This window comes from Arachis duranensis, chromosome 7 (genome assembly GCF_000817695.3).
Source record: "Arachis duranensis cultivar V14167 chromosome 7, aradu.V14167.gnm2.J7QH, whole genome shotgun sequence".
Taxonomy (NCBI): Eukaryota; Viridiplantae; Streptophyta; class Magnoliopsida; order Fabales; family Fabaceae; genus Arachis; species Arachis duranensis.
In genome coordinates, this window is record NC_029778.3 from 11,283,354 (window position 1) to 11,303,309 (window position 19,956).

Sequence of the window (19,956 nt, forward strand, 5' to 3'; positions counted from 1 at the left end):
GACGCTTCCACGCTTTGAAATTGTCTTCATCCAGTTTGATTTTGGCTGGGAAGTTTGCGATTGATGCCATTGAAGCTTGTTGTGCTGCTTGAGTTGATGTAGCGGAAGGAGTGTGGTGATCCATGGATCAGAACTTTAGCTCTGATACCATGAAAGGTACCAGAAGCCTTAAAGTTGATTTAACGAGAAGGAAGAGAGATTAGAGCAGAGAAAAGTGAAATTGGGAATCCATTGAAGAAGTGAAAGGGAAAGTGAGTTCTCTATTTGTTACAGTGAATTTTATACATGGTTAGTAAAGGGTGAGATGAGTGATTACAAGTTGGTTAGGTATTGAGCTAAAGTCTAATTGAATGGTGTTGAGCTGTCATAACTAACTTAGCTGTAAGGACTGAGTGTAGAGAGTTGTAGAAGGTTTCTCATTGTCTTCACTAACATGGGGTGGTGGAGCGTCTAGCTCAGGGACTCACGTGCATGGCTAAATCGAAACAGAGTGCTTAGATTTACTAGGATAACATGCATGCATGCATAAATCGAAACAAGTTGATTAGATTTACTATGACAGCATACAAAAATGTATAAATCGAACCCGACTGTTTTGATTTATATAGAGAGTTAAATCTAGTCTGCCTCATTTGATTTGTATAGAGATGTGATTGGGGTGATTCATGTTACGTTTTTCATTTTGGGTAATTTACTTAAAATTGGACGAATGTTAGTTTAGTAATGTGATTACCCAATTAACAAAAACTTCAATTTCAACTAAAATAAAAAAAATACACATATTCCATTTTTTCAATAAAAGATAAAACAAAAATTCAAACTCAGATACTACAAGACGACAAATGATGAGATGCAAGTAAGACAATGAGGTGAGGGAAGGAGGAGACAACAAAGATATAGAGAGGGAAGTAGAAGTAGAACCATAGATCTGTAGTTATTCACTTGTTCACCATTTATAAAAATCTTAAAGAGGAACAAGAACAAAGGTACATAAGGGAGGGAGACGCTCTCTGTGGAGAAGACGAATTGTCAAGAACAGGTTGGGGGTGGTACCGTTAAAACTCCAAACCAAGGCAACAGAAGACAGTAGCATGATAAAATTGTAAAAAAAATTAGTATCTTAAGTTAGAAATTTGTGTCTCAACATTTTAGAGAAACACAAAATACATGTTTTTAATGAATGCTTATATATGACTGTATCTTTCATAATTTTTTACCTTAATAAACAAACACTATACACATACTTCGATATCTATGTTTTAATGAATATGTATATCAAAAATAGATGCTGCTCCAACATTAATTACGTGTCACAACAAATTACCTGTCATAACAAATAAATCGGAATGCTGAGGGTAATGATTCGACATTGAAACTAACTAGAGTTATAGTTAGTATATAATTGGGCAGTATTTCACACAACCACGTTTTTTCCAAATTTTTCTTATATTTTGAGACATAATTTTTTTGGACAAATCCTTGTGTTTTATGACTTAATACATAATAGATATTCAAACTAGAAAAAAAAATTGGTTTTTTGAAGATTTGGGTGTTTTTTAGTCGTCCTCAATTAATATTTTTTGTAACAACCGCAGTGCTTTTTAGATTGCGCATAATGATAGGTTTCATAAATGCACAAAATACATTGAGATTGATTGTCACTTTATCCGACAATGTCTCTTTGTTGATCCTGTTCGCCTTATCGCTGTTGGAACTTTGGATAAAACTGCTGATACCTTTTCAAAAGCTCATCATCTTATTCGTTTTCGAACTCTAGTATCCAAACTCAAGATGGTATCTTTAACTCTCACTTGAGTTTGAGGGAGGATGTTAATTAGAGTATAATTAGAATTCATTTAGATCAATTAGTATCATTTATATTTGTATAACATATCTGTATATTAATTATAGGATTGTATGCTTTTATTACTTTAATTATTCTAACACTTATATATACTTTTGTATATTGTACCTTTCAACACACTCAATAATACACTGTACACATTACTCTCTTATTTCTAACATATACCATAACGGAAATAGATCCTCTCTAATTTTTTTGATACTTGAGAAAATGAAGTGTGATCTCTGAGACTTTCATCTTTAATTTTATAAGTAGAACCAAAAATAAATATGAGAGAGAATAATAAAGGATTAAATTTAATATTAGACACCATCCATTTTTTTTCATTGAAAAAGATTCACTCCCATGCCATAACTAATTTGGTGACTAATTTTTTTTATATCCATGAAATTAGTGTGCACTATATTTAATTTGATTAGGATTATATATTTGCATGCAGTATCCTAATCCATAATTAGAAAAGGCAAAACAACTTTATATTTTAAGAAGTTTTTATATTATGAATGTTTTATAGTGTGTTAAAGAAAAAGATATGATTACTTTAAAACAATTTTGGTTGATATGATTATGTTTACTTAATTTAATACATTAATCTTATGTTTCATCAACATCTGCAACTATATGCTTATTAAATTATGGATGGATCGAAGTCTCAAATAGTGCCTTGAGACCTAGCTACTTTGCTAAAAGGATGAGCTTCAAAGGCCAAAGCACACCAAATTTTTTTATTTTTTATTTTTAAAGAAGGTGCTTCCAAAGAGTCTTTGGTCTTGTCTCTTGCTGCCATATGAAAGATGGTACCAGCGGATAAGCCATTTATCTCAATTAATTCCTGTTATATATATAAAAAAATAAAGTGTTATTTTGATCTCAAAATTTGGGATGAATTTTAATTTAGTTTTTAACGTTTTAAATATTTTATTTCAGTCTAAAAATTTTTTAAATATTTTATTTTAATTAAAAAAACATTAAGTAAATTTAATGTTATTCCACAATTAAATTTGTCACAAACAATTTGTATATTAAAGAGCTAATAACATTCGATTTTAATATGTAAATAAAATCAATTCATTAACAATTACTAATATAAATTTTTTTCTTTAATTTTGAAGCATTGATGATTGATTGTAAGGTTTTGGAGTTTGGTACAAAAAGAAAATTAAAAAAAAAAAGAAGTATTACAATAAGGTTTTAGTTGTGTTTTTCTAACATATGAAAAAAGATATAATTTATTAACTAACTAGTAATGTTATTAATATCTACGTCACTCGTTCGGTTAACTATCAGTGTCAAATTTAACGATAAGATAACATTGAATCTGATTAAAACTTTTTGGGACAGAAATAAAATGTTTGAAATATCAAGATTCAAATTAAGATTTATCACAAACATTAAAAACTAAAATAATACTTTACCCTATAAAAATAAAATTATTGAAAAAAATAGATTTTTTGTTTTTGACTTTTTAGATTTTTTTGCAAAATTTTAAAAATAAAAAATGAAAACATAAATCAAACAGACCATATAGTGCAAGTACATCTTTCTTAAAACTCAACCTATTCTCTTGGTTAACTTATTGAATATCCTAGACTAAATGCTTAAAAAACCTAATTAACTGCTCTCTGTTAACCATTTGATTAGAAATGTTAAAGTTGATTTCGTAATAATACTATCAACAAGTTGTTTTCATCAGTGTTTGAAATGTAATTTTTGAATACAGACAGAAATCTTCCTAATGAGTCAAGGATCACTTTAGACTAGTTTGGAACATTAAAAATAATAATAGTAGTGTATATTGTCTAAGGATTTCTGAAGAAAAAACAAAAGGAACAATTCTAATAATCTATTCAATCAGAAAGACCAATTGTGCGCTTATATTCTCATAAAATTCCTATCCAGATCAAACTGCATAAAGTAGTTTGAATAGCTCAATTGATAATCATAATCAGCATGTAATCTAATGAGGTCTGTCACTTTATTCTTAGTAATTGTTAGTGTTGTAAGTGTGAAGAGTGTTGAAGTTAGTCTCACATCAAAAAAAGCAAGGAAGAGTGAGGAGTTTATAAGATGAGAGACCATTAACTTTATCTTAAGGTTTTGAGTTGGATGTAATGTTTTCTCATCTTATGTTCTCTCACTTGATTTCTCTCCGAAATCCGGGAATCAATCATCATGCATGAATACAAAAGAACAATCATAATATGAAACTATATATTGGTAATTTGGTATTTATAAAAAAAATTGATTATAAGAGCATTTAATTATAATTTTATTATAACAAGTTTAATCATTATATTATAAACAAATACATAATAAATGATTCGATGGATATTTTTTGTGTATAAAAAACAAACACCTAATTTTTAGGACAAATGTTAACGAATATTGCACTCGCTGAAAATTAACTTGATATTAAAAATTAAAAAAATATATTAAATTCTAAATTTTAAATTTAAATTATTAATATAAAACATAATAAATAAAAATTAAAATTTGTTTAATTAATAATATGTGCAATACTTTTTATGTATTAGTAAGAAACATTCAAAAATGAGATAAATTTTAATAAATTTTGAGTTTTAAATTCTGAATATACGTACTGTTAAAATATATAAAAAATAAATTTTGTCTAAATACTTTTTTCGTTGGGATTAAACTATCTCCGGTAAAAAGATAGCAAAAAAGAAGTTAATGGGGTTCTCTGAAGAAAAATAAAGAATCAAAAGAAAACATGATGGATAGCAAAGACCAGGAAAAAAAGGAACAATTGCTGACGCAACAGTATCGCCACCCTAGAAAAGTAGATTGGTGGAAACATAAATATCAAAGCAAAAGGAACAAACTGGATTGGCTGAAGAATCAACATGTAAAAATAAATTATAAGGAAAAAAAAAAGGATATAGAGGTTGTAGTGTAGATAGATAGTGTGAACCACATTGGCATATATATATATGTATGCTTACGTGAATCTGGCCATATTCTTGACCTGACCCCCAATGAAGCATGCGATTCTTGTTTGAGTGGAATGCAAACTCGGATTCGACTACTAAAGGTGATGCCTTCCTTCATCACAAACAAAGGTCAACTTGCCCCTCTTGCTCTCTTACAATGCCTCTTCATTATTAACAAACTCATCTTTCAGATAAATACACACAAAACTTTACTACACTAAGCTCTCCATACTTTTACTAAAATTTTAATTTTATTTTTATTTTTTTTAATTTAACTTTTATACTCTTTTTTATTTTTTTAATTAGATTCTTTCTAATATAAAAAATATTAGAGTTAATTGAATATTTTTTTACAGATTAAAAATATCTATAATTAAGAATCTAATTAAATATTTAATTACATATTCTTTTAAAAAATTATTCCGTTAATTTTAATATTCTTTCCGCGACGACTCTCATTCTCGTATTCTTCCTCGTCACCGCTTCCTCCTCTGTGCCACTTCTTAAAACCTCTAGTACCTTTTTTCGTAGAGAGAATATAATTTTACTATTTCTGTTTTTAATTATTTATACACGTTCAACTCATTAACGAGGACTATCCAAAGGATCAATTAGCTTACAGGTAACTTTTGGTTAATGAAATTTATTAGTATGTATGTGGCTTTTTTTTTTTAAATGTGTTTGTGATGATAATTTTTTTTGTTTACTTTGTATTCATTTATTTGATTTGGGATTTGTAATGTTAACTTAATTTAAATGTGCTGATACCTAATTTTAAATGTGTTTATATTATTCATTTAATTTCAGATGTATTTATGTTGTTTATTATATTTCAAGTTTATATATAAATTTTTTTATATAAATTTTTAGATATCTTTATTTTGTTCATTTAGTTTTATATGTGTTTATGTTCTTAAGTTCGTATGTAAGTTTTTTTTTTACATAAATTTTGAATGTATTGCTAAAATATTTAGTATAGCAAGATAAGTGGTTACAAGTTTTACCGGGTGGTTTATGAAAAATCAGTGCTTGCAACTTGCAAGTGGTTACAAATTTTATGGTAATAAGCATAATAATAAATAAAATAAAAATGATAATAGTTTTTTAAAAATAAAAAATATAATTAATTAAAAATTTAAAATAATAAAATATTAAATTTAAAAACTAAGTAAAAGACAATATTTAAAGGATAAGTAAAATTTCTCTAATTAAATATTAGAAATGTCTTCTAAATTAGTAAGAGTCAAACACCACTGGGTGGGAGACTCGTGCGCTAGGTCGCGCCTATGTCTCTCACAAGTCACAATTTGAAGCTTGGTGCATCATCACTATCATGATTAATCCAATTGACTACATTTTTAATAAAATGTAGTGTCAAAGTAATTTGAATAGAGCATTAGCAACGCCAAATATGTTTACCTTCTGAAGGACTAAAAGTTTACCGAAATCTCTCAAAATTTGTATTTTTTTTTTTCATTTGCAGAAGCACCAACAGCTCCACTTAGGAATATCTTAATTTGAGGCTAGTATATTTCTGAGTGCTAGTATTATTATCATCATTTTGCAGCTTAACGTATATTGGATAAGAATGAAAAGAGGACATTAATTTAAAATAAGGTGGAAACTCGACTTAATGTGAAGTTGATAGTTGAGAGTCGTCAGATGATTTGACTGATTTGACTAAATTTTTATCTAACAACTCTTAACTATCAACTTCACGTGAAGTCGATTGCATCTGAGTTTTTACCTTAAAATAATGTGGAAAAACTTAAATACTAATACGCACTAAAAGTTGTGCTGGAAAAGTGTTTTAAATTAAAAAACAAGATACATATATAGAGAGACATCTGTTCCATTGTCCTTAGTTTTGGTTGGATAGAATAAAATTCAACAAATTTTATATCTAAACAGCTCATTTTCTAGAAAAAAAAATTATATCTCGTAGAATTTTATATCTAACACATGATCGTGTTATGAATCAAATTGAGTATCCAAGAAAGCAGACATAAACACAATGATGAATATGAAAAGATCCGTAAGGATTAAACATTATTGCAGGTTCCTTTCAAGTAGTGATGAGCATACAAGCATGAATTGTTTCATATATAACTTTATTTGTTAACAAACATGGAAAGAGTTGTTGGCATTACAATGCATGAATACCAAAATCAGCTTCCTTGTTGAAATGCGGGATCTTGAGCTTTGCATAAGCTTCATGGAAAGCACAATCAAAGAGATCCTGCTCTTGCAAATGGTCGCAATTGGGGTCGAAAACCATCACTGATCCATCATCATTACAGTGATTGAACCAATCCAATTGCACTTTAGACTCATTGAATGAGAGGGGCTTGTTGATATTATTATTATTATCATCTAAAGTTGCAGTGGCTTCTGCGAGGTTAAGAGTTGTTATATCATGGATGCTCGGTCTCCTCTTATCTTTCCCTCCTGAAGAAACCTTTTGCCTTATGTAGTACTTCTGAGCATGGCTAGCAACTTGAGTAGGAGTCTTGGTCACCACGAAATTCCGCGAAATGTTTCTCCAATCTCCTTTTCCATACTTCAAAAGCCCCATCAGAAAACGTCTGTATATATACAAACAATCCATAAAACTTAATTTTAAAAAGTACCAAATCCAACTCAAAATCTTAAGATAATGAATTAACGGGTCTCTCATCTTATAAACTCATCATTTTTTTGTTTTCTTTGATGTGGGACTAACTTCATGCACTTCTCACACTCGCAACATTAACAATAAGTACTTTACTCTTGAGGCAAATGATGAAGGACCAAAATAAAAGTTGAATATGAACTTAGTTAGGTTACCTGTGCTCCTCCTGAGTCCAAGGAACACCTTTCTTCCTTTCTTGATCAGAAGAAGGTCTTGGGGTATTAGGCCTTCTTCGAGATCCATCATGGTTGTGGTGGTGAAGAAGCTCGAAGGTGAAAGAAGAGGCGATATAGCCGGGGACAGGGACCCGGCCGGCTTCTATATCATTGACATCTTCTTCCAGCTCTCTGTACTGGCACTCTCGAACTTCTTGTTGTCCTCTTTACTCCATTCTCTGCTGCTGCTCTGCCTCTCTTGCTCTAACAAATTCCAGTTCCAATTCCAGCCAGGACACACGCTTTCCAATTCCATCAAACCTTAACTAACTAACTAACTAATTAACTAACAACTTTGTGGAAATGAAGAGTAGCTAGAAAAGGGGTGTGTGCTCAGAAGCACAGAGGAAGAAAAACAAGAAGATGGAAATTATAGAGCTTTTGATTCAGACAAAAAAAAAATAAAATAAGGAGCATTAGAATTCGGAATCTTTTAAGTGTGATCAAGAATTTACTTTGATTGATTTCCTTGAGCAGCATAAACTTGGGAATCTATAAAAGTCATACCTTTTTGAATCGAGGAGAATCTTGGAAAAATCATTGTTGCACCTGAGTTTTTATTATTATGGACTATAATCCTAGTAGAGAGATCAGAATTCTGCAGTTAATTAAACAGAAAAAGAAGATTAAGAGGTAAAGATGTTTAAAATAAAAAAGAAATAAGAAGAATGTTTGGTTCTTCTTCCCTTGTATTGTGGTTAGATGAAATTAAAGGGAAAGGAGATAAAATTATAGGAAGAAAACAAGAGGAAGAGGATGCAGAAAGCTAAGACCCAATAGAGAAAAGAGAGAGATTCTTTTACAACGAAGGAAAAGGAAAAAGCGGGAAACTGTTTTCTTTTTGTCGTTTCTTCATCAGGAAGCAACTATCAAATCAAAATACGTTACATATATACCACATCGATACACTATACATACAAAGTAATTAAAATGCACCGAAATATAAAAAGAAAAAAAAAACACTTGTTATTACAAAGCCAAGTGATATGCATTTGCTATGTAACTAAATGGAATGTGAGACCTACCTGATTTTGATATCATACTCTATCAAACAATGGAGTTGATAGTGCATATCAAGGCTAGTATTTAAACAGAAATATTTAATAACAAAAAAAATTAGATAAGAATAATCCGAATTTATTTTATTTAATATTTATCAATTATTATAATAATTAATAAATATTAAATAAGATAAATTTTTATTTTTTTATTTTTTAATATTATCAATATTTAAATTGGTTTTTAATAAAAAATGAATCAGATTAAATATTTAATATTTTTTTATTATATATCACTCTTAACTATTAAGTACTACGTGGCACGTTGATAACATAATATTTAACAAATTTTATCTTACGTGTTAGCCAGCCGCATTAATAAGAAAGATTAAATAGACAAAAATAAACATAAAAGATTTTTTAGATTATAAAAATATACATGACAGGATCGAAATTTTAATGTACACATGAATAAAACTAACTTACGGTTAAAGGAGCTCCATTTTCGTTAAATCTAGTGAATAGTGGCGAATACATTAATAATTTAGCACTATTTATTCTTTTTTTTTAAATCTGAGGTAGAATATATCTTATTTCTTAATTTTAAAATAAACTAAATAAAATACCTTTACAGCAGAACAGCTCGGGTGACAGTGTGACCCTAAAGGAGAGAAGTTGAAACTATGTCTAAGTTTAAGGATTAAAACTTAAAAGAGAGTACCTTTACAAGAGAACAGCTCGGGTGACACATTGACACCTGTCATGAAACCACTCATCCCAAAAGCTTAAGCTGATAGGAGAAGGTAACATTAATGGTTATATTTCTAACATTCTCCCTCAAGCAAGAGCCTCTCTTTTGGGTTTGCTTGATTTTCTATTCTTTTTCACTTTTTGGGGTTCTCCAAGGATCGAACTCTTGACCTTTCGGACATAGAACTCTGATACCATAAAAGAGGAATTGAAAACCCTAGAAAATTCTTCTGCAGTGAACTCAAAACAGAAAGAAATTGAGAAGAAGAGAATTCTAGAATAGAAAAGGTTTCTTGAGAAAAATGAAAACAATGAATTCTATTGAAAATGTAAAATGTAAAGCACTCTAATCAGAACCCAAATCTGCATTCCTTACACCTATTTATAACTCTTTTACTATCTCCTAAACAGTTCTCTCAATACTCCCCCTCAAACTGAGGCACGATTTGTCTCGAAGTCGCAGTTTGAACCTGTATTTCTGAAACAAACTTAGGGACAATGGTTTAGTTAAAGAATCGGCCACCTGATCTTGAGAAGGTATATTAACAACATAGAGAGATTTTTGATTTACTAAATCCCTTAAAAAATGCAAATCCAGCTCAAGATGTTTACATCTACTATGCAAAATTGGATTTGCAGCCAATAAACAGGCACTCTGATTGTCACAAAAGATGGTTGGTGACATAGGTTGTGGGATTTGAAGCTCTCCCAAAAGTTGCTGTATGGACATTAGCTCAGTTTGTGCAGCACACATTGCCCTATATTCTGCTTCAGTACTGCTCCTGCTCACCTTTGTCTGCTTGTTACTCTTCCATGAGATCAGATTGCATCCAAGATAAACACAAAATCCAGTGATTGATTTTCTATCATCTAGATCTCCACCCCAATCAGCATCTGAAAAAGCCAACAACCTAAAATCAGTAGATTTAGAAAATAATAATCCATGATCTACTGTACCTTTCACATATCTCAGAATTCTTTTTACACTCTTCCAATGCAGCAATGTTGGTTGATGCATAAACTGAGATACTCTGTTAACAGCAAAGGCAATATCTGGTCTTGTCATTGTGAGATATTGAAGTGCACCAACTATTGATCTGTACAGTTTGGGATCATGAAAAGGTTCCGAGTAATGAGCTGAAAGCTTTGTGTTGGACATCATTGGAGTAGGCATCGAATTCGCAGTCTCCATTCCAGCTCTCTTAAGTAATTCAGATGCATATTTGGTTTGTGAAATATGAATACTACCTGTAGATAAATATGAAGCTTCCAAGCCTAAAAAATAACTAAACTTCCCCATATCCTTTAACGGAAAAATATTGTTCAATTGGTAAATTAATTTATCTAATTCTGCAGCATTATTACCGGTAACAATTATATCATCTACATAAACTAACAAGTAAATCACATTAGAATCAAAAAATCTAACAAACAAAGACACATCAGATCTGGTTTCTTTAAATCCAAAGTGTTGAAGAGTAGTAGATAATGTTTTATACCAGGCCCTCGGTGCTTGTTTTAGACCATAAATGGCCTTGTTTAGCTTGCACACTAGTTGTTCACCCTTTGTAGAGTATCCCGGAGGTTGCATCATATATACAGTCTCATTTAAGGTGCCATTGAGAAAGGCATTATCAAAATCAAACTGTCTCAATGGCCAATTTAATGAAACAGCAATAGTTAAGATAACTCTAATGGTGGAAGGCCTTACCACTGGACTATAAATTTGATCATAGTCTATACCTTCCACTTGATGAAAACCCTGTCCAACAAGTCTTGCCTTATATCTCAGAATATCACCTTTAGCATTTTTCTTGATAGCAAACACCCACTTACTTCCAATAATTGTGGTATTAGCTGGTGGTTCTGTTAATTCCCATGTTTTGCACTTCTGAAGAGCAGCAAACTCTTTATCCATTGCCTCTCTCCAGTGAGAACATTGTAACGCTTCAGCCACAGTCCTTGGAGTATTGTATAGTAGATCAGTTTGTTGAACAGTCAAGACTTTTGGTTTGAACACTCCAGATTTTGATCTTGTTGTCATGGAATGAGCATTTGTTGAAGAAATGGAAGGAAGGCTAGTTTCAATATCACTAATAGGAATCCTGTCCGGAGAAGAATTGGTAGGAGATGCTGAAGGTGGGTGACATTTTGAGGACGATTTTGGGTGTATCCAAAACGTCCTCCACGATTACTGCGGCCACCACGGCCTCTTCGAAAGCCTCCACCTCTTTGATATTCAAATGATGAGGAGGATTGAGCATAATGAGCTACAGGCATAACTACATCAGGTTTCTTGAACCTGTCCAGCATATCATCAAATGCAAGCAGATAAGATTCAGCCTCTGCAACCTTGAAAGTTCCAAGCCTTGACATTACCGAACCAATGTATACAGTGTAATCTTCATTAAGACCATCGATTATCGCTTGTATGTGATCTGAGTCAGGTACCTCATAGCCGAGAGCAAAAAGGGCGTCGACCACATTCCGAATCTTGTTCAGAAAATCAGAAACAGTTCCATTTTTCTTACATGATTTGAGTTGAGATTTCAAACTCTGAATTCGTGAAGCGGAAGCATCTTCAAAGTATCTTTCAATTCTTTCCCAAACTTCATAAAATTGTGAAAGATGAATTACCTTGTTCTTGATGCTGGTAGTCATCGATTCTACAAGCCAAGTAGTGAGAGTTAAATCTTGTAATTTTCATGTCTTGTACTTCACCGATTCAGAAGTTGTTTTGGTCGCTTCATCAGTCACGAACTGCGGCGGAATCTTGGAGCTGTATAGATGATCTTCCATGGAGAGGCTCTGAATTATTAACATAGCCGTGTGTCTCCATGTGCTATAATTGTCTTGAGTGAGTTTGTCTGAGATAGGTGAGAAGGTTTTCTTGGAAGAGTCAGAGAGGATAATCTCCATGACAAAGATGAACAAGATTATAGGCTCTGGATACCATATCATGAAACCACTCATCCCAAAAGCTTAAGCTGATAGGAGAAGGTAACATTAATGGTTATATCTCTAACAACACCGATCATTCGGCGGAGCTGTGTCAAAGAGAAAGAACAAAAAAACACCCTTTTAATTATGAAAAATGCTACTATGGCATTGAGGTCGTATTACTAAAATCGCGAACAGAACATAATCTAAGGAGATGATTCTTTCGATGTCCTTTATACAAGATATGCTTATATTAAATTTAGTTTCAGATTGTGTTTATTAAAAGTCTTTTTCAATACTCAAATTTTTTTATCTTCATGTTCAATGAAGCAGAAATGAACAGAAATTTAAATTGAGATGTGAGTATTTCGTCTGAGTTAATGAAGTAAAACATGAGTACAAAGACAAAATCATTTGAGATGCTAATTTGTTGCAACATTCATTTTCATGGACACTCTTCTTTTTAATAATCTTATTTAGGTTATTTTAAAATTAGAAATAAGATATATTTCACCTCAGATCTTCAAAAAATGATAAATAGTGTTAAATCATTAATTTATATGTAACTATACACTACACTTAATGGAAATGGAATTTTTCTAAGGGCAAATTAATTTAGTCATCTTTGATGTATACATTAAAATTTTGATTATGTAGTGTATATTTTGTAATTCAAAAATTTTTTCATGTGTACTTTTATTTATTTACTCAATAAAAAAATAATCAGAAAGATTAACTTTATTCACGTTGATATCATTTTAAGAATTAAATTGAATTGTTAAATTTATAAAAGACCACATATATACGTGATTTTTCAAGATTTATTTTAATGATTAACCCATAAATATTAGTTTATTGAGCAATACTAATACTAAAAGCTTCTTATTTATTGAATTTTATTGTTATTTAAAAATATTATGTGTATATAAAAATTAATTATTAGATTAACTATTATATCTTTATATATAAATATATATTATTTAATTTATTTTTATATGTATTTTATATTTTATTATATATTTTATAAATTTAATTTGTATGTACAGATAATATAAAATGTTTTACAGAATTGTACAAATAATTATTTTTTTGGATGATTATTTATGTGGTCAAAATAAAAAATAATTATTTTTGTTAATATGACATTATGTGATTAAATATATATATAAAATAATTTTATTTTTTATATGAATAATTGATTTAATAATTAATTTTTGGTGTCTATATAATACGGTTAAATATTATTAGTTAGGAGGCATAATTAGTGATACTTTTACCTTCCCAATCACGGTATTCATGAATGTTCTAACAATAAAGTTTTGTGAGGATAACTTAGTTACAATGACGTGCAAATATCAGGTTTTACTTAATGTGGTTAACGCCAAAACGTAAACAGAACTTGACATGACAACTATTGGCAAGATGCACCTAACATTTGAGCAACGATATTGAGTGACTTCATGCTGCCTCAGGATGTGAGTAGGAAGACGCTACTTATTTTTTTGGTGACTAGACACTACTTAATTTGAGAAAGTACAATTAAAACTAAGAAAATAAAAAAAATTGGATATATGCATAGAGCCCTATTGAGGAGGTAACGAAGATTTTTTTTAGATCAGTAGTAAACAATTCGATCTTTTTAGGGAGTACAGAATATTAATGTCAAGTGATTAAATTTAATTTCTTTCGGCATTGTTATTAAAGACTAAAATCAACAAAAAAAAACAAATTAGACGATAAACATAAACAAAAAACAAATTAGACGATAAACATAAACTAATAAACAAGTAAATAATACATACAGAATCAAAACATTCCTCAAATGTAATACGTTGAATTGGATTTTTTTTGTTCTATACTTCCATCACCTGTTATAAGAAGTCAATGTACTTATTTTTTCTATTTTATCCATCTATAGTCCTTAATTATTGCCCTTGATTCCCACTCTTTTCTTGATTTGTATTCACTTTCTCCCTTGAACTTCACATTTGTGTTCTGCAATATATGTTTTATGTTACTTGTCTTATTTCTTAAAAATATCAACTCCCAGTTTATATCTATATTTTTATGTAACCACTCTACAATGTATTTATTATCAACCATCATTTTTATATCTTCTTCTATTACTCCTACCTTTTCGAAAACAAATTGTAAGGACATTTGCAGTCCAACTAGTAATGCATCTCCCATTGACTCATGACTTACCAAATCACCCATATAATAGTGTATTTCTTTGTTTGGTTCCTGTAAATATCCACCAATACAAAATATATTTTTATATGGTTTATACCAAATACAGTTCCACCATATCCATTTCCTGTCTTCTTTAAATTGCACTTCTCTCCTGTATACTTCCCACTTTTTTTTCAATCTACATTCAAGGCCATAGACCATAATTTTGAGCAAAAGAGCAATGAAGAAAAAGGTGATTTACCGACTCTTGCGCCTTCTCACACAAAACACAAGTCCCTTCACCTTGGCTTATGATTCCCTTCCTTATTAGTTTGTCCTTTATATTCAGTCCATCTGTTATCACAAACCACAGGAGCATCTCAATTCTAGGTGGTACCAACCATCTCCATAAATCATCAAAGATATGTTTTATAGTTGGCTCCCATATATTTTTCCTTCGGCTACATTGATGAATGATTTCACATTGTATCTTCCATCCAAGCTAAATCTCCATGAGGCATTATCTATGTTACCTGCACATAAGAACACACTATCTAAAATGTTATTTAATTCTTCTATTTGTACTTTCTCCCTCTCAAAAAAATTCTTTCGCCATTGGAGACTCCACACCCATGATGAACCGATCTACATCCCACACTCATATATAGTGCTATTCTTTTGATTTGAAATCGCAAATAGCCTTTAAAATTTATCTTGTAGTGATACATTCCCAACCCATATATCTTTCCACAACCTTGTTTCTTTACCTTTTTCAACACAGTTTCTCCATCCCTCCTTACAAATTTCTTTGTACAACTCATTCTTCTTTGCAAGGTTCACAATCTCCTTCCATGGACCATTGGATCCTTTATCATTGTGCTCTTCAACTGGCATGTTCTTGTCTACATCATAACAAGATCCAATTACTCTCTTCTACAGTGGTTCATTTTTTATCTAAGTACCTCCACCACCACTTAAACAACATGGCTGCATTTTTCATTTCTATATCTCCAACTCCAAGTCCTCCATGCTCTCTAGGCTTTTGAATAGTGCTCCATTTGATTGTTGGCATAAATTTTTTTTCTTTTTTGTTTCTCCAGAAGAATCTCTTTTGCACCTGTATAATTTTCTTTACAACTTCTTTTGGCATCTTAAAGAGACCAAAAAAATATATAGACAAAGTATTTATTACCGATTTTATAATTACCAACTTTCCTACTTTTGTTAACAAATTCGATTTTCAGCTACTTAACTTCCTTTCTATCTTATCCAAGATTGGTTTTCACCTTGCAACTCTTCTTGGACTTGCTCCCAATGGAATGCCAAAATATGTAATAGGTAGTGTTCTTACCTCACAACCCATTACCTCATTCAATCCTCTTCTATCCTCTTGTTTGCAATTCACCAGAATGATGATTGAATGATGATTGAGTATTAATCATTTTCCATCCTTATTCTAACTTTATGAAGTGATTGCATACACATTTCACATAAGAAAATGTCTTAGAAGTGTAAATAATATACTTTAATAATAAGATAATCAAATTCGTTAAGATTTGAATTTAGGCTATCATTTTTATTTTATTTTATGAGTAAAGTATCGTTTTTATCTATAATGTTTGGGGTAAGTCTCAAAGTTATTTATAACGTTTAAATCGTCTTATTTAAGTATTTAACATTTCAAAATTGACTCAATGTTGTTCTATCGTTAGAGATCTGTTAACAGAATTGACGTTGGGATAAAATTGAGATGATTTTGAAACGTTAGGAACTTAAATAGGACGAAAACGCTGAGAACAAAAACGATACATAATTACATGTATAGAAATAAATTTTAATTTTATCCTTTAATAATATCAATTTTTTAGTACATAGTTATTTAATTATTTTTAATCACATCTAAGTAAATTATACTTAATCACATTGTTTTTGTTCTAAATAAATTTATTTTTTATAATTTTACTCTTAAAAATTTTTACTCATTATAAAATATTTGTAGAATGATTAGTACATAAATTTGTGGAAGAAAAATAATACATATACAATAAAATAATATAATTCTAGTCATTCTACAAATATATTAATATGTTTGAAATAATATTTAATAAGATTGAGATTTTGCAAAATTAATTTATGTATTTGGCTTTCTCTCTTGAGATCCAAATACATCGTAACAAAACAATTATATTTTCTTTTATTGATCATTATGAATTTCTTATGTTCATTTATAATGTTTTTAATAACTAAAATAAAAATAATTAAATATAACTAAAATTGTCTATAAATTATTCTACACGACACTTACGGGTACAACCAAATATAATTTAAACTATGACTAATTATTAGGATTTTTTATTTTTATAAATTAAATAAAGGTAATAATTACTAAAATAAATAATTTTAAAAATATTTATCGAAATAAATACTCCTCTCTTATGTCGTTTACTCTGTAAATGAGATAATTTTGTATGTATCTCATGTTTATCTCGTTTACAGTGTAAACGACATTTACAATAATCCAAACTTTTGGCATGCAATTAGTATATAAAAAGGTAGGTAGAAGAGATTAAATAGATATATTTGATCAATTTTAGTCTATTTTAAATGATAAAGATTAACACGTTTACTTGAAAATTATTAAACTGCTCATTATTAACACGGTACCCGCTATTTAAAAATTTAAATAAATGTAATTTATTTAATAATCCAGTTAATGCATGTTACTACTTTATTGGTATATAATATGAAATCCTTTTTACTTAAATTATATTTTAAATTTTTATGTATTCCTATACAATAAATAAAATTTATATGTACTCCCGCACAAAAAACAAAAGGAACGAGTAAATATGGAAGAAAGCAAATGTGCATTGTAAATATTTTAATGTTTTAATTTATAAATTAGATATTTTAAAGATTAATTATGTTATATGTACATAGTAAATAACCACCGGTATACATATTGAACAAAAAAATCCATAAAGTGTTCTCGTTCTCGAACTCTCGACAAAATCTCTAACTCGAGTTCTCTGTTTGATACGCGTAATAAAAAGATGGAAGACCAAAGGCACGCGCATGAAATATTAACTAAGAAATTACGACTAATACTTGGCTTTTTTTATAATTTTCCCAAAAAAGAAAAAAAAGTTGTCAAGCTCATACAAGAAAATGTGCCAAAGAGGATACACAAACAAAATTAACCAAGCACTTTTGAGACATAACCTACTTCTAATAGGAAGTATCACTAAACCACAGTGACAGGGTATCTAATTATATTTCCCTCTGAATGTATGGCATCAACGCATATAATCAACGCATATAATCAGGTTATTAAAACAAATTTTCAGTGTTGCGTGTTCTTGCTTAAAATAACGTCTCATGCTTCAACGAATTGCTTGAGCTTCTGCAACCAGACCAAGTATTCCCTGCTATCCTTGTTGATCATGTACTCATGCAAGAAATTGGTTGTGCTAGGCTTGATTCCTCTAATTTCTAAGTACTTGTGGAAAGACTTTTGGAGGCCCTCGTCCAAATCCCTGTAAGACAGGAACACAAAAGAAGTTCAGACAGGGTCTAGAAATTACACTACCAGAATATTGAACTGTGAAATGAAAAGATTCTGAGTGCAAGGTGCGGAGACTTACTGGAAGTCTGGTCCTTCGTATGCAATCTGATCCTCACTGGGTTCCGGATTCTTAACAGACAAGCTGTCAATGACGACCTCATCGGGGTAAGCCACACAACTGAATTCCAGATAGGGCCCATCCTTCTTGTAAAGACTGACCGAAAGCGGAATGCTTGACTGAGATGCTCTCTCACTCTCATCGTCGTCGTCACGACCATCATCATTTTCTTCCCCGGTGACCAGATCAGGCATGTGCACCTCAACCTTAATTTCCTCACCTTGATATGTCCTTTCAAGCATTATAGTCTGCTGTCCCGGCTGATCAAGTATCTTAAAAGGGAAATTACTTGGAGCCTCATCAACCTGTCTCCATAACACCAAAAAAAAAAGTGTGATCATACAACTACTTTCCCGAATTTCAACAAGAAACTCCCAAAATAAATCATAGTTTAAATATAACTTTTGTACCTATAGTTGTATTCAAATTTGATCTGTCCAGATAACATAAATATTTTCGTACAAGTCCACATAGTTTCTTACAATTTATGCTTTAGTGACCAAATAAAGAAATAAATAAAACTATAAGGACCAATACTTCATAAAATTATGAATAATTAATTATAAAAAAAATACAATTCAAGGGGCAAGTGGTGAAAAGAATACAATATTGGTATTTAATGGCAAGAACAAAATAAAAAAGAGTAAAGCACATCACATATAAGAAAGAAGAAAAAAAAAAGCACTAAATTTATGATACACACTTCAAAAGAAAAATGGCACTACTAAAATTAAATAATGCATAGAAGTTTTTATGTGAAACAATGCTACAACAACATTTTTTAGTCAACGAAACATCAAACCAGTGGAGGGAGCTAGAAATAATAATCAACCATCATAATAATCATTGAATTGAGCTGATTACCGAATCCCTTTCATTATCAAGATAATCATTTCACAGAATGATGAAGAAAGAAGAGCAAAGAAACTTACAGTGTGATTGTCGGTTTCCTGGGCGCAAGTGATCTCCGATTTGATGACGCGGAGAAGGTTCTCGTCGGAGGTGGGCTTGTTCTTATAAGCCAAAGAAGAAAAATCGAACGTCGGAACCGCCGAGTCCTTTTGCACGTTCTGGTTGATGGCGCTCAACAAAACGGTGCGGTAGCTACTCTGCCGCTGAGTGTTCTTCAACAATTGCCCTGCAATCACAAGAGGCCTTGCGAGAGATCCAGACCTGCGAAGAATCGAGCTGAACGCCATTTCCGAAACTGAGGGGAAGAGAAAAACAGCCGAAGAGGGAATGGGGTTTTAATAGGGTTTAAGAGATTTGGGAAATTTTCAAACCCTAAAACTTGTAGTAATGTTACGCAAGTGAAGCTCTCTAGTATTCGGCCCATTCTCTTTTTCGGACCGGTCCATAAGGAAAAGGAGTATTAACATAGCCAACAATAAACTTTTAGCTAACATATCCGGATTTCCATAATTGTTAAAAGAAAAAATAAATGTTTTTATCATAAATTTTGCGAACGCTGACAAGAGTACTCATCAAACAAAAAAAAAAACTAATGTTGCCATAATAAAAAATGAGTTCTATGTGACAAAAATACCAAAACTTTAAACAATAAAACTTGGAATACTGTTATCTATGACTGATTTTGTTATGTTAGACTAAATTGGTTGAACTTAGTTGCCAAAAAGACTTAAATATGTAGATTATTTTTATTTTATTTATTTCAAGATCTTGCATTTTCTTAGAAGATATTTGTTGAGTTA

The 19,956-nt window shown here is 30.6% G+C and overlaps 1 protein-coding gene and 1 pseudogene across 1 annotated transcript; both read right to left on the minus strand.

Moving 5' to 3' along the window:
* Window positions 1–6,851: 6,851 nt before the first annotated feature.
* Window positions 6,852–8,470, minus strand: LOC110273935 (transcription factor DIVARICATA-like; annotated as a pseudogene).
* A 9,188-nt stretch (window positions 8,471–17,658) lies between these two features.
* LOC107457784 (uncharacterized protein At2g39795, mitochondrial) lies at window positions 17,659–19,567 on the minus strand. The gene is made up of 3 exons (XM_016075964.3): window positions 19,177–19,567; window positions 18,206–18,549; window positions 17,659–18,097 (listed from the first exon to the last, which is right to left on the minus strand). Exons 1-3 carry the CDS (start codon window positions 19,441–19,443, stop codon window positions 17,938–17,940), a joined length of 771 nt encoding a protein of 256 aa, XP_015931450.1. The 5' UTR covers window positions 19,444–19,567; the 3' UTR covers window positions 17,659–17,937.
* Between the last annotated feature and the right edge of the window lie 389 nt (window positions 19,568–19,956).